Raw genomic sequence first — 15,674 nt, forward strand, 5'->3', positions numbered from 1 at the left:
TTACCTTCCAGCCGAGGTAAGCACACAGCGGCGGCCCGGTATTCTCAGGCTGGGGAGGGAGAGGGGCAGGGTTAATGTCCCCCGCCTCACTCCCCCTCCCGCAGCCGAGAATATCAGCCGCAGCTGCCCCGGCACTGTCGCATGCATTATGCGGCAGTACCGGCGTGTCCCCGGCACTTCCTGCCGCCGTGTAGCAGTGGCAGGCAAGGTAATACAAGGGGGTTAATGGTGGTGGATCACCGCCATTAACTCCAGGCTTGATCATGGCAGCGTCTATGTGACAGCTGACATGATCAACCTGTAAGTAAAGTGAAAAAACACACAGAAAAATCCTTTATTTTAAATAAAACAAACAAGCCTCGTTCACCATTTTATTAACCCCTCCCGAAACAAAGCTCTGGCGTAATCCACAGCTCCGGCGTAATCCACAGGTCCTGCGCTGCTTACATCCAGCCGCGACTGACACACAGCGCTGAATGAATGCAGCAGACAGGAGAGGTAATTACCAGTCATTTCCCACGGCCGGTAATGTGAACTCACTGCCGACCGTGGGAAATGCAGCGATCTGTCCTCTATCTATCTATCCATCTATCTATCCCTCCATCTATCCATCTATCTATCCCTCTATCTATCTATCTATCCCTCTATCTATCTATCCCTCTATCTATCTATCCCTCTATCTATCTATCCCTCTATCTATCTATCCCTCTATCTATCTATCCCTCTATCTATCTATCCCTCTATCTATCCATCCATCCATCCATCCATCCATCCCTCTACCTATCTATCATCTATCCCTCTATCTATCCCTCTATCTATCAATCTATTATCCATCCCTGTATCTATCTATCCCTCTATCTATCCCTCTATCTATCTATTATCCATCCCTGTATCTATCTATCCCTCTATCTATCTATCTATCTATCTATCTATCTATCTATCCCTCTATCTATCCCTCTATCTATCCATCCCTCTATCTATCCCTCTATCCCTCTATCTATCTATCTATCCATCCCTCTATCTATCTATCTATCTATCTATCCCTCTATCTATCTATCTATCTATCCCTCTATCTATCTATCTATCCCTCTATCTATCTATCTATCCCTCTATCTATCTATCCCTCTATCTATCTATCTATCCCTCTATCTATCTATCCCTCTATCTATCTATCTCTCTATCTATCTATCCCTCTATCTATCTATCTATCCATCCCTCTATCTATCCCTCTATCTATCTATCTATCCCTCTATCTATCTATCTATCCCTCTATCTATCCCTCTATCTATCTATCTATCCCTCTATCTATCTATCCCTCTATCTATCTATCTATCCATCCCTCTATCTATTATCTATCTATCTATCCCTCTATCTATCTATCTACTACTATCTCAGAATTAAATGACTTTTTTTTTTTTTTTTTAATGTGCTTTATTGCATTGAATGCAATAAAGCACATCCCAACCCGCACGCGGCAAAACCGCGGCAATACCGCAAACAATACCGCGGTGAAACCGCAGCAAACGCATGCGGTTTGCCACGGTTTTTTACCGCGTGTGCGGTAATCTTTGAGAGCATGCGGAATTTTCTCAAGAAAATTCCATTTCCCAGTGCGCACATAGCCTTATAATCTGAAAAATACGGTGTGTCGTAAATTGACCTTTAACCCCTTCAGCCCCTGGGCACTTTCCGTTTTTGCGTTTTTGTTTTTTGCTCCCCTTCTTCCGAGAGGTGTAACTTTTTTATTTTTCCATCAATCTTGCCATATGAGGGCTTGTTTTTTGCAGGACGAGTTGTACTTTTAAATGAAACCATAAGTTTTACCATATAGTGTACTGGAAAACGGCAAAAAAATTCCAAGTGCGGAAAAATTGCAAAAAAAATGTGATCGTACAATAGTTTTTGGGATATTTTATTCACCGTGTTCACTATATGGTAAAACTGAGGTATCTATGTGATGCCTGAGGCCGGTGCGAGTTTGTAGACACCAAACATGTATAGGTTTACTTGTATCTAACGGGTTAAAAAAATTCACAAGTTTGTCCAAAAAACGTGGCGCACGTTTTGCGCCATTTTCCAAAACCTGTAGCGTTCTCATTTTTCAGGATCTGAGGCTCAGTGATGGCTTATTTTTTGCGTCTCGACCTGACGTTCTTAATGGTACCATTTTTGCGCAGATGCTACGTTTTGATCGCCTGTTATTGCATTTTGCGCAAAATTTGTGGCGACCAAAAAACGTAATTTTGGCATTTGGAATTTTTTTGCCGCTACGCCGTTTACTGATCAGATTCATTGATTTTATATTTTGATAGATCGGGCATTTCTGAACGTGGCGATACCAAATATGTGTGTATTTTTTATTTTTTTAACCCTTTAATTTTCAATGGGTTGAAAGGGGGGTGATTTGAACTTTTAGGTTTTTTTATTTTTTTTTAATTTTTTAAAACTTTTCTTTTACTTTTTTTTTTTTATTTTACTAGTCCCCCTAGGGGGCTATAGCGATCAGCAATCCGATCGCTCTGCACTATCTGCAGATCTCAGCTACAGAGCTGAGAACTGCAGATTTGCTGCTTCACTTTCAATGCCGGCTGTATTCCGGCATTGAGAGGAAGTGAGTCATGTTAGCTACAGGCGTCATCACATGACCCTGTGCTACCATGGCAACCGCCGAAAGTCACGTGATCATGTCACGTGACTTCCGGTGGGGGCGGGGTAAGTGACTGTCATGGCGGCGCCCATATACATATCGCTGCCAAGATTTTGGCAGCGAAATGTAAGGGGTTAATGGCTGCGGGTGGAAGCGATTCCACCCGCGGCTAGCAGGCACACATGTCAGCTGTTGATAACAGCTGATATGTGCGCGGATCGCCGCCGCCTGCCGGCGGCAGGGGGCGGGGCTTACCGGCACACGATCCATGACGTACCCAGTACGTCATGGGTCATTAAGGGGTTAAATACTAAATGACGAAAAGAAGGGAATTTTGTTTACTTACCGTAAATTCCTTTTCTTCTAGCTCCTATTGGGAGACCCAGACAATTGGGTGTATAGCTTCTGCCTCCGGAGGCCACACAAAGTTATTACACTTTAAAAAGTGTAACCCCTCCCCTCTGCTATACACCCTCCCGTGCATCACGGGCCCATCAGTTTTGGTGCCAAAGCAGGAAGGAGGAAACTTATAAATTGGTCTAAGGTAAATTCAATCCGAAGGATGTTCGGAGAACTGAAACCATGAACCAAAGAACAATTGAACATGAACAACATGTGTACACAAAAGAACAACAGCCCGAAGGGAACAGGGGCGGGAGCTGGGTCTCCCAATAGGAGCTAGAAGAAAAGGAATTTACGGTAAGTAAACAAAATTCCCTTCTTCTTTGTCGCTGCATTGGGAGACCCAGACAATTGGGACGTCCAAAAGCAATCCCTGGGTGGGTAAAAGAATACCTCGATAAAAAAGAGCCGAAAAAACGGCCCCTTCTTACAGGTGGGCTCCCAGGGTTCTAGCGGACGCTTGTAAGGTGGAACTATGTGGCAAACCCCCTGCAGGAACGTGCGGACCTGCGGAAGCCTGGCTAGACGCTTTTGAAAAAACACGGAAAGCGCCGATACTTGTCCCTTGAGAGAGCCGAGAGACAAGCCCTTGTCCATTCCGGATTGAAGGAAAGAAAGAAAAGTGGGCAAGGCAAACGGCCAGGGAGTGAAACCCTGATCAGAGCACCAGGATAAGAAGATCCTCCAAGTCCTGTGGTAGATCTTGGCGGACGTTGGTTTCCTGGCCTGTCTCATGGTGGCAATGACATCTTGAGATAACCCTGATGACGCTAGGAGCCAGGACTCAATGGCCACACAGTCAGGTTGAGGGCCGCAGAATTCAGATGGAAAAATGGCCCTTGAGACAGCAAGTCTGGTCGGTCTGGGAGTGCCCACGGTTGACCCACCGTGAGGTGCCACAGATCCGGGTACCACGATCTCCTCGGCCAGTCTGGAGCGACGAGGATGGCGCGACTGCAGTCGGACCTGATCTTGCGTAATACTCTGGGCAGCAGTGCCAGAGGAGGAAATACATAAGGCAGTAGAAACTGCGACCAGTCCTGAACTAACGCGTCTGCCGCCAGAGCTCTGTGATCCTGAGACCGAGCCATGAATGCCGGGACTTTGTTGTTGTGCCGAGACGCCATTAGATCGACGTCCGGCGTTCCCCAGCGACAACAGATCTCCCGAAACACGTCCGGGTGAAGAGACCATTCCCCTGCGTCCATGCCCTGGCGACTGAGAAAATCTGCTTCCCAGTTTTCTACGCCCGGGATGTGAACTGCGGAGATGGTGGAGGCTGTGGCTTCCGCCCACAGCAGAATCCGCTGAACTTCTCGGAAGGCTTGACGACTGCGTGTGCCGCCCTGGTGGTTGATGTACGCAACCGCCGTGGCGTTGTCCGACTGTATTCGGATCTGCCTGCCCTCCAGCCACCGCTGGAACGCCTTTAGGGCCAGATACACTGCCCTTATCTCCAGAACGTTGATCTGAAGGGAGGACTCTGTCGGAGTCCAGGTTCCCTGAGCCCTGTGGTGGAGGAAGACCGCTCCCCACCCTGACAGACTCGCGTCCGTCGTGACCACAGCCCAGGATGGGGGCAAGAAGGATTTTCCTTTCGACAAGGAAGTGGGAAGAAGCCACCACTGAAGAGAGGTCTTGGCTGTCCGTGACAGCGAAACGTTCCTGTCTAGGGACGTCGGCCTCTTGTCCCATTTGCGGAGGATGTCCCATTGAAGTGGACGCAGATGAAACTGCGCAAAAGGAACTGCCTCCATTGCTGCCACCATCTTCCCTAGGAAGTGCATGAGGCGCCTCAAGGGGTGTGACTGACCCCGAAGAAGAGATTGTACCCCTGTCTGTAGTGAACGCTGTTTGTCCAGCGGGAGCTTCACTATCGCTGAAAGGGTATGAAACTCCATCCCGAGGTAAGTCAGCGATTGGGTCGGTGTCAAATTTGACTTTGGGAAATTGATGATCCACCCGAACCTCTGGAGAGTCTCCAGAGTGACGGTCAGGCTGTGTTGGCATGCCACCCTGGAGGGTGCCTTGACTAGAAGACCGTCTAAGTAAGGGATCACCGAGTGGCCCTGAGAGTGTAGGACCGCCACCACTGCTGCCATGACCTTGGTGAAGACCCGTGGGGCTGTCGCCAGGCAGAATGGCAGCGCCACGAACTGAAGGTGTTCGTCCTCGATGGCGAAACGCAGAAAGCGGTGATGCTCGGGAGCGATCGGCACATGGAGATAAGCATCTTTGATGTCGATTGATGCTAGGAAGTCTCCTTGTGACATCGAGGCGATGACTGAGCGGAGAGATTCCATCCGAAACCTTCTGGTGCTCAAATGCTTGTTGAGCAGCTTGAGGTCTAGAACGGGACGGAATGATCCGTCCTTTTTTGGCACCACGAACAAGTTGGAGTAGAAGCCGTGACCATGTTCCTGAGGTGGAACGGGAATCACCACTCCTTCTGCCTTCAGAGTGTTTACCGCCTGAAAAAGTGCATCGGCTCGCTCGGGGGGCGGAGATGTTCTGAAGAAACGAGTCGGAGGACGAGAACTGAGCTCTATCCTGTAACCGTGAGACAGAATGTCTCTCACCCATCGGTCTTGGACATGTGGCAGCCAGGCGTCGCAAAAGCGGGAGAGCCTGCCACCGACCGAGGATGCGGTTTGTGGAGACCGAAAGTCATGAGGAGGCCGCCTTGGGGCGGCTCCTCCGGCGGTCTTTTTAGGACGTGACTTAGACCGCCATGCAGAAGAGTTGCTCTGGCCCTTCTGTGACCTGTTGGACGTGGAGGAATGGGACCTGGCTGAGGGCCGAAAGGACTGAAACCTCGGTTGAATCTTTCGCTGCTGAGGTCTGTTCGGTTTAGACTGGGGTAAGGACGAGTCCTTTCCCTTGGATTGCTTGATAATTTCGTCCAATTGCTCGCCAAACAAGCGGTCGCCGGAAAATGGCAAACCGGTTAAGAACTTCTTGGAAGCAGAGTCTGCCTTCCATTCGCGTAGCCACATGGCCCTGCGGACTGCCACCGAATTGGCGGATGCTACTGCTGTACGGCTCACCGAGTCGAGGACAGCGTTCATGGCGTAGGACGAAAAAGCCGACGCCTGAGAAGTCAAAGACACGACCTGCGGAGTAGCGGTGCATGTGACCGCATTAATCTCAGACAGACAAGCTGAGATAGCTTGGAGTGCCCACACGGCTGCAAATGCTGGAGCAAAAGACGCACCTATGGCTTCATAGATGGATTTCATCAGGAGCTCTATTTGCCTGTCAGTGGCATCTTTGAGCGATGAGCCATCTGCCACTGATACCACGGATCTAGCCGCCAGCCTAGAGACTGGAGGATCCACCTTGGGACACTGAGACCAACCCTTAACTACGTCAGGTGGGAAGGGGTAACGTGTGTCCTTAAGGCGCTTAGTAAAGCGCTTGTCCGGAAATGCTCTGTGCTTCTGGACAGCATCTCTGAAGTTAGAGTGATCGAAAAACGCCCTCCTTGTACGTTTGGGAAACCTAAACTCGTGTTTCTCCTGTTGTGAATCTGACTCCTCAACAGGTGGAGTTGGAGGAGGAAGTTCTAGCACCTGGTTAATGGACGCTATAAGGTCATTTACAATGGCGTCTCCTTCAGGTGTATCAAGATTGAGGGCACCGTCAGGATCAGAGCCCTGAGCTGCAACCTCCGCCTCATCCTCCAGAGAGTCCTCATGCTGAGACCCTGAGCAGCGTGATGAAGGCGAGGAAGGTTCCCAGCGAGCCCGCTTAGACGGTCTGTGACTGCGGTCCGAGTCGGAGTCCTCCCCGTGGGACCTATGTGTCACCTCAGGAGCAGTTTGCTGCTCCAACCGAGGGGGGCCTGGGGTCAATGATTCAACAGTGCCCGGGGCCTGTGTTACCGGTCTGGACTGCAAAGCTTCTAGTATCTTAGCAGACCATTTGTCCATAGACTGAGCCATGGATTGTGAAAGGGACTCAGAAAGTTTCTCAGCCAACACTGCAAACTCTGTCCCTGCCACCTGGACAGTGACAGCCGGTGGTTCTACCTGAGCCGAGGGTCCCACCAGTGCCTGAGGCTCCGGCTGAGTGAGTGTCACAGGGGCCGAGCATTGCACACAATGAGGGTAGGTGGAACCTGCAGGTAACATAGCCGCACAAGAGGTACAAGTTGCAAAATAAGCCTCTGCCTTGGCACCCTTGCTTTTTGCAGACGACATGCTGTTATCTCCTCTTAGCAAACAGTGAGGGTATATAGCCAAGCAAATACTGCGGCCGAGCAGAGCAAATGTATACCCAATATGGATATATATATATACACTGCGGCACCCAGGGGGGCCAGCACCTGTAACAGGTGCGGCTTACCGACCGCGTTCAGCGGTTGTGTGTCCACCAGATTCCCTGCCTGGGCCTCCCAGAGTTGTGGAGCTCTATCTGAAGTTCTCCTCCGGCAGCAGCGATAATAACAATGGCTGCCAGCGTTCTGAGAGGAGGAGGGAGCCGTGGGCGTGCCTCAGAAAGTGCGGGAATCTGGTGCCCCACGGTGCTCAGTGAGGGGGGAGGAGGATACTAAGTATGCTCCAGCCCTCACCGCTGACGTTCAGTCTAGCGTCCCGCCCTTGCCCCTGACTGGCAGGCCCGGGGGCGGGAATATGCGGTACTAGGCCGCAAAAGCCGGGGACTCGATTTATAAGCGCGGCCGGCAAACAGGCGCGGTCGTCCCGGCGACCCCAAACACAGAGCAGCTGCTGCAGCGTCCGATCCACAGGCGCTCTATGCGCCGTCCCCAAGGGGACACAGAGTACCTCAGAGAAGCAGGGCCTGTCCCTGATAACATCCAGTCTCCTGTCCGTCAGGTTCCCACAGGGGCTGCGGAGGGAGCCCGGTCCCAGTGCCTGGTGACCGGTTAGGTTCCCACTTCTCCCAGAGCCCCTAAGGGATGGGGAAGGATAACGGCATGTGGCTCCAGCCTTTGTACCCGCAATGGGTACCTCAACCTTAACAGCACCGCCGACCAAAGTGGGGTGAGAAGGGAGCATGCCGGGGGCCCTGGGGCCCTCTTGTCTTCCATCCGATAAAGTCAGCAGCTGCTGCTGACTAAAATGTGGAGCTTGCGTGAATGTGTGCCTCCTTCAACACAAAGCATAAAACTGATGGGACCGTGATGCACGGGGGGTGTATAGCAGAGGGGAGGGGTTACACTTTTTAAAGTGTAATAACTTTGTGTGGCCTCCGGAGGCAGAAGCTATACACCCAATTGTCTGGGTCTCCCAATGGAGCGACAAAGAAAAAATATATATGCAAACTAAATGAGTGCTGCAGAGGAAGGCAATAATTTTGACTTTATTATTTTTTGACATGAGGGTCATTCTGACCTCCATCTAGGACAGCTCAGCTACACACTTACCCAGCATTCAGCCCGCTGCGGAAATCTTCCTCCTCTTCTTCCTCATCTGGCTGCTGTTGTGCAGATTCTGCTGCTTTTTCCAGAGCCATCTCGCTGAGCCGCTGGGCCAGAATTAGCCTCTTGGAGCGCGAGGCATACTTAATGGCCAGGTTCATCACGTTCTGAGTCATGAGCTCGGCCAGTTCCACGCAGCGGAATTCACGCTCCAGTTTGCAAGACAACTATAGAGAAGAAAACACAAAACAAGTGCAAATTCTATATAGATATGATATATACGGTGTATAATAGAGAGACATTATGTATGTATGAAGCAATATATAAAATCATAAGATCAGTGTCGTATAATTATATATATATATAGCACATATATATCTCCATATGAAAAAGAAAATATATATACTGTATATGTATGCATTAAAAATATACCACACCAGCTTCCTATGATTTTCTACACAGTTTGTAAAAAAAAAAAAAAAAAAAAAATATCTCTTCCACAAAACAATATATTTAATGCTCACAGCAAACATCTTCATTAGCAGCTCCTGTTGCTCCTTTTCAGCTTCTGTCTTTACATTTTCATCACATTCGTAACCATTCTTAGCCAAATAATCAAGATGGTTGGTGAAGATATGAGACCTCCAGTATTGCTCCTGGGAGGGAGGGGAGAAAAAGCAAAAAACGACAAAAACATTTGACATTAGCATAACACCCGGCAAACCATTTGGGCTAGACTCCTATTCGTGTCACATATATTGGAATAAGGTTTCATGGGTCAACCATAGAAAAATAAAATTATAACTGTAATTATAATATATATATATATAATATTATCATTATATATATTATATATATATATATATATATATATATATATATATATATATATATATATATATATATATATATATATGAGCAAGGATGGTTGACCTTAGGGAGATCAACATCCACCACTGCGGAGACACCATCACGTGTTTCTCAACGCAGTGATTCTAGAGCAATGCCCCCTGGGAAATATTCAAAGCAAGAAGGCCTGCGGAGACACCATCACATGTTTCTCAACGCTGGCAGGTTACTAGCCAGGTCTTTCACCGGGAAGGAACAACCACGGGAAGGGCAGTCTCCAGTCAAGGAGACCAACTATGCCAAACATGGTATCCATCCACAGACAGCCGTTTCGGGGTATTTGCCCCTCATCAGTGTGGAGTACGAATCTGGCTAGTGGGAGCATTGCCTAGTAAAAGACTATGTGAGCAAGGATGGTTGACCTTAAGGTCCCACTAGCCAGATTCCTACTCCACACTGATGAGGGGCAAATACCCCGAAACGGCTGTCTGTGGATGGATACCATGTTTGGCATAGGTGGTCTCCTTGACTGGAGACTGCCCTTCCCGTGGTTGTTCCTTCCCGGTGAAAGACCTGGCTAGTAACCTGCCAGCGTTGAGAAACATGTGATGGTGTCTCCGCAGGCCTTCTTGCTTTGTATATATATATATATATATATATATATATATATATATATATATATATTATATATACACACACATACACACATTACATATTATTATATATATATTATTAATTATATATAATAAAGAGAATTTTGTTTACTTACCGTAAATTCTTTTTCTTATAGTTCCGTATTGGGAGACCCAGACATTGGGTGTATAGCTTCTGCCTCCGGAGGACACACAAAGTACTACACTCAAAAGTGTAGCTCCTCCCTCTGAGCTTATACACCCCCTGGAGGACCAGATCTAGCCAGTTTAGTGCAAAAGCTGAAGGAGAATAGCCACCCACAAGTAAAAACAGAGCAAGAACCGGAACAACCGGAGACTCTGTCCACGACAACAGCCGGTGATAACACGCGGAACAAGAAACTGCCAACAGGCAACAGGGAGGGTGCTGGGTCTCCCAATACGGAACTATAAGAAAAAGAATTTACGGTAAGTAAACAAAATTCTCTTTTTCTTTATCGTTCCTATGGGAGACCCAGACAATGGGACGTCTCAAAGCAGTCCATGGGTGGGAATAACAGAAAAACTAAGAAGTAGGCGGAGCCTAACTTCACAAATGGGCGACAGCCGCCTGAAGGATGCGTCTGCCCAAGCTCGCCTCTGCCGAAGCATGAGCATGCACTTGGTAGTGCTTTGAAAAGGTATGCAGGCTAGTCCAAGTGGCAGCCTGACAGACCTGCTGAGCCGTAGCCTGGTGCCTAAAAGCCCAAGAGGCACCGACAGCTCTGGTCGAGTGTGCCTTGATCCCCGGCGGGGGAGGCACCTGAGAACACTGATAGGCATCCGAAATGGTCGACCTAATCCAACGGGCTAAGGTCGGCTTAGAAGCAGAGAGGCCCTTACGCTGACCTGTGGTTAGCACAAAAAAAGAGGTGCACCGCCTAAGAGCAGCGGTGCGAGACACATAGATCCGGAGAGCACGCACCAGATCCAGAGTATGCAACGCTTTTTCAAAGCGATGAATAGGAGCCGGACAAAAGGAAGGTAGGGTAATGTCCTGGTTAAGGTGGAAAGGAGAGACCACCTTAGGAAGAAAGTCCGGAGTCGGACGGAGAACCACCTTGTCTTGATGAAAAACCAAAAAAGGTGACTCCGAGGAGAGCGCAGCCAAATCAGAGACTCTCCTGAGGGAAGTTATGGCAACTAGAAAAACCACTTTCTGTGAAAGACAAAACAAAGAAACCTCCCTAAGAGGCTCAAAGGGGGGTTTCTGCAAAACCGTGAGAACCAAATTGAGGTCCCAGGGATCCAAGGGCCGCCGGTAAGGCGGAATGATGTGAGACGCGCCCTGCAAGAAGGTGCGGACCTGAGCCAGCCGGGCGATACGCCGCTGGAACAGCACTGACAGAGCCGAGACTTGTCCCTTGAGAGAGTTGAGGGACAGTCCCAGCTGCAGACCGGACTGTAGAAAGGACAGAAGGGTCGGCAAGGAAAAAGGCCAAGGAGGATGGCCGGAAGAGCGACACCAGGACAGGAAAATTTTCCAAGTCCTGTGATAGATCTTGGCAGAGGAAGACTTACGGGCCCGAGTCATAGTGGAGATGACTTCAGGGGGGATACCAGAAGCCGTCAAGATCCAGGACTCAAGAGCCACGCCGTCAATCTGAGAGCCGCAGAATTCTGGCGGAAAAACGGACCTTGTGAGAGAAGGTCTGGACGGTCCGGAAGATGCCACGGCACCTCTACGGACAGATGGAGCAGGTCTGGGTACCAAGCTCGCCTGGGCCAGTCCGGAGCAATGAGGATGACTCGACGGCCCTCCATTCTGATCTTGCGCAGGACTCTGGGCAAGAGAGCTAGAGGGGGAAACACATAGGACAGACGAAACTGGGACCAGTCTTGAACCAGAGCGTCCGCGGCGAATGCCTGAGGATCGTGGGAGCGAGCCACGTAAACCGGAACCTTGTTGTTATGACGGGATGCCATTAGGTCCACGTCCGGAGTGCCCCACTTGCGGCAGATTGACTGAAACACTGCCGGATGCAGGGACCACTCGCCACTGTCCACGGTCTGACGGCTGAGATAATCTGCCTCCCAGTTTTCCACGCCTGGGATGTGGACTGCGGATATGGTGGACTTGGAGTCCTCCGCCCATTGAAGGATGCGTTGTACCTCCAACATTGCCAGGCGGCTGCGTGACCCGCCTTGGTGATTGATGTAGGCAACCACTGTCGCGTTGTCTGACTGGACTCGAATGTGCCTGCCCGCCAATAGGTGGTGAAAAGCTAGGAGAGCCAGAAGCACGGCTCTGGTTTCCAGCACATTGATCGATCGAGAGGGCTGACTCGGACGGAGTCCAAGTGCCCTGTGCTCGGTGGTGGAGACATACCGCTCCCCAGCCGGATAGATTGGCATCCGTGGTGAGGATCACCCAGGACGGGGCCAGGAAGGAGCGTCCCTGAGACAGAGAGAGGGGCCGAAGCCACCACTGAAGAGAGCTGCTGGTCTGTGGAGACAGAGCCACTAACCTCTGTAAGGAGGAAGGCCGCTTGTCCCAACAGCGGAGAATGTCCAGCTGCAGTGGACGCAGATGGAACTGGGCAAAGGGAACAGCCTCCATTGACGCCACCATCTGACCCAGCACCTGCATCAGGTGCCTGATGGAATAATGCCGGGGCCTCAGCAGAGAGCGCACCGCCAGATGGAGGGACTGCTGTTTGATTAAGGGCAACTTCACAAGTGCCGGCAGAGTCTCGAACTACATCTCTAGGTACGTCAGCCTCTGGGTCGGAGTCAGAGTGGATTTGGGCAGATTGACAAGCCACCCGAATTGGGCTAGAGTGGCGAGAGTGAGCGAGACACTCCGCTGACAGTCTGCGCTGGATGAAGCCTTGACTAGAAGGTCGTCCAGGTAAGGAATCACTGCCAACCCCTGGAGGTGCAGAACCGCAACCACTGCTGCCATGACCTTGGTGAATACCCGAGGGGCCGTGGCTAATCCGAAGGGAAGAGGCACGAATTGGAAATGTTCCTCTCCGATTGCAAAACGTAGCCAACGCTGGTGTGAAACTGCAATTGGCACATGCAGATAGGCATCTCTGATGTCGATGGATGCCAGGAAATCCCCTTGGGTCATTGAGGCAATGACTGACCGCAGAGACTCCATGCGAAAGCGCCACACCTGAACATGCTTGTTGAGAAGCTTGAGATCCAGGAAGGGCCGGAAGTTACCGTCCTTTTTGAGGACTAGGAAGAGATTTGAGTAGAAACCTCTGAACCGTTCCCGGGCGGGAACCGGTACAATTACTCCGTTGGCCTGCAAGGATGCCACGGCCTGAGAGAAGGCGGCGGCCTTGGAGCAGGGGGGAGTTGACAGAAAAAATCTGTCTGGCGGGCTGGAAGAGAATTCTATCCTGTAGCCGTGGGAGATGATATCCCGCACCCACTGATCAGAGACGTGTTGAAACCACGCGTCGCCAAAGTGGGAGAGCCTGCCACCGACAAAGGACGTTGCTGGCGCGGCCAGATAGTCAAGAGGAGGCTGCCTTAGTGGCAGCAGCTCCTGCGGTCTTCTGCGGACGCGCTTTTGTGCGCCAGTTGGATTTTTGGTCCTTGGCTGAGTTAGTGGACGAGGCCGAGGGCTTAGAGGACGACCAGTTGGAGGAACGAAAGGAATGAAACCTCGACTGGTTCCTTCCCTGGACAGGTTTCCTGGTTTTAGTCTGTGGCAAGGAAGTACTCTTCCCGCCAGTAGCTTCCTTAATAATTTCATCCAGTTGTTCACCGAACAGCCGGGACCCAGCAAAAGGGAGTCCAGCAAGGTACTTCTTTGAAGAAGCATCTGCCTTCCACTCTCGAAGCCACAAGATCCTGCGGATAGCGAGGGAATTAGCCGAAGCCACCACAGTGCGGTGAGAAGCCTCCAGCATGGCAGACATGGCATAGGATGAAAAAACTGAAGCTTGGGAAGTTAAGGTAACCATTTCGGGCATAGATTCCCTGGCGAGGGAATGCATCTCCTCTAGAGAAACAGAGATGGCTTTGAGAGCCCACACTGCTGCAAAAGTCGGGGAAAACGCGGCCCCCGCAGCTTCATACACAGATTTGGCCAGAAGGTCAACCTGGCGGTCAGTGGAATCCTTAAGAGAGGTGCCATCAGCCACTGATACAACGGTCCGGGCTGAGAGTCTGGACACCGGAGGGTTTACCTTTGGTGAATGAGCCCACTCCTTAACCACCTTAGGTGGAAAGGGAAAACAGTCATCAGAACCACGCTTTGGGAAGCGTTTGTCAGGGCAGGCCCTAGGCTTGGTCACAGCGGCCTGAAAACTGGAGTGGTTAAAGAACACACTCTTTGTCCTCTTAGGCGAGGTAAACTGGTGCTTTTCTGCTAGAGAGGGTTGCTCCTCTGATACTGGCGGATTGAGATCCAGTACAGAATTAATAGAAGCAATCAAATCACTAACATCTGAGTCACTTTCGGACAGATCAATGGGGCACATGGAGTTCGCCTCCGAGCCCCCTGTAAAGGCATCCTCCTTGTCCCGCGAGTCAGCTTCTGAAACAGAGCCGTGGGACGAGGAGGGAGAGGGAACCCTGCGTCTCCTCTTAGGAGGACGGGGTCTGGGACCAGATGATGAATCTTCTGTGAGCTCCGGTCCTGAGAGAGCCCTAGCAGCAGAGGCACCCTGTGAAGGGGGCTGATGCATGTTCAGCAAAGTCCTGGACAGCTGTCCCATGGAGTCGGCAAAAGATTGGGAGATAGACCTAGAAAAGGATTCTACCCAAGCCGGGGGTTCAGCCACAGGAGCCGGAGCAGCCTGAGAGACCACTGGGAGTGAGACTCCAGGCTGTGGCACCGCCAAGTTAGAGCAGGCATCACAATGTGGATAGGTGCTCGGCTCAGGCAGCAGGAGCTTACATGCAGCGCATACTGAATACAGCTTTGGAGCCTTGCTCCTCGTGTGAGACATGCTGCTGGAGTGGGGGCTCTGCTAGAGTGACCCCCAGAGAGTATATACAGAGGTCCACAACCAGAGGTTGTGGCTTACCAGACCGCTGGAGCGGTGTTGTGTGCCCTCCAGATCCCGAAGCCCGGACCCCCAAGCACCTCAGCAGGGATGCTGCAGACCAGTGCTGATCGCAGGGAAAACGCTGAGAAAATGGCCGCCGGAGCGAAGAGAGGGGGCGGGACTTACTCTGGGAGCGGGATCTGGAGGACCATAGAGACTTACAGGGGAGGAGACGTACTCAGTGAGGAGTGTCCCTCCCCTGTGCAGAACGGCCGCTGGGCGGAGCCGCGCTGTTCCTCTGCATGAATGACATGCGAGGGCAGTGAAACCGAAAGTAGGCCTCCGGCGAAGCCGTGGCCTAAATTTGATCGGTGCGGCCGGCGCGCAGGCACCATCGGCACGGTTCTCAGGCGACAGCCAGAGAACCCGCCGGAAATGTCATAAAACTCACTCAGCACACTCTCCCACAACAATAAAGTACAGGGACCCCCAATATATAAACGTCTCAGGTACTTAGCTTGCTGAGACGCAGGGTTCCAAGTCCCTGGGGATGAGTGCTCCGGTCCAGCAGGATCCTGAAGGGCTGCGGATGGAGACCGGTCTCCTGCCAAGCATGGAGAACCATGCTGGCTCCCACTTCAAGCCAGAGCCCAGGAGGGATGGTGAAGGAGCACGGCATGTAAGGATCCAGCCTTGGAATCAAACTTAACAGCACCGCTGACACAGTGGGGTGAGAAGGGACATGCCGGGGGTCCAGGCTTGGACCCGCT

The 15,674-nt window shown here is 51.0% G+C and overlaps 1 protein-coding gene across 1 annotated transcript in view; it reads right to left on the minus strand.

Annotated features, from left to right (window-relative positions):
- Positions 1-15,674, minus strand: part of WDHD1 (WD repeat and HMG-box DNA binding protein 1) — a 152,772-nt gene that overhangs the window by 12,843 nt on the left and 124,255 nt on the right. The window contains 2 exon segments of the mRNA XM_075330592.1: positions 8,439-8,659; positions 8,957-9,088. Coding sequence (XP_075186707.1) covers positions 8,439-8,659; positions 8,957-9,088 — 353 coding nt within the window.

This window comes from Anomaloglossus baeobatrachus, chromosome 12 (genome assembly GCF_048569485.1).
Source record: "Anomaloglossus baeobatrachus isolate aAnoBae1 chromosome 12, aAnoBae1.hap1, whole genome shotgun sequence".
Taxonomy (NCBI): domain Eukaryota; kingdom Metazoa; phylum Chordata; class Amphibia; order Anura; family Aromobatidae; genus Anomaloglossus; species Anomaloglossus baeobatrachus.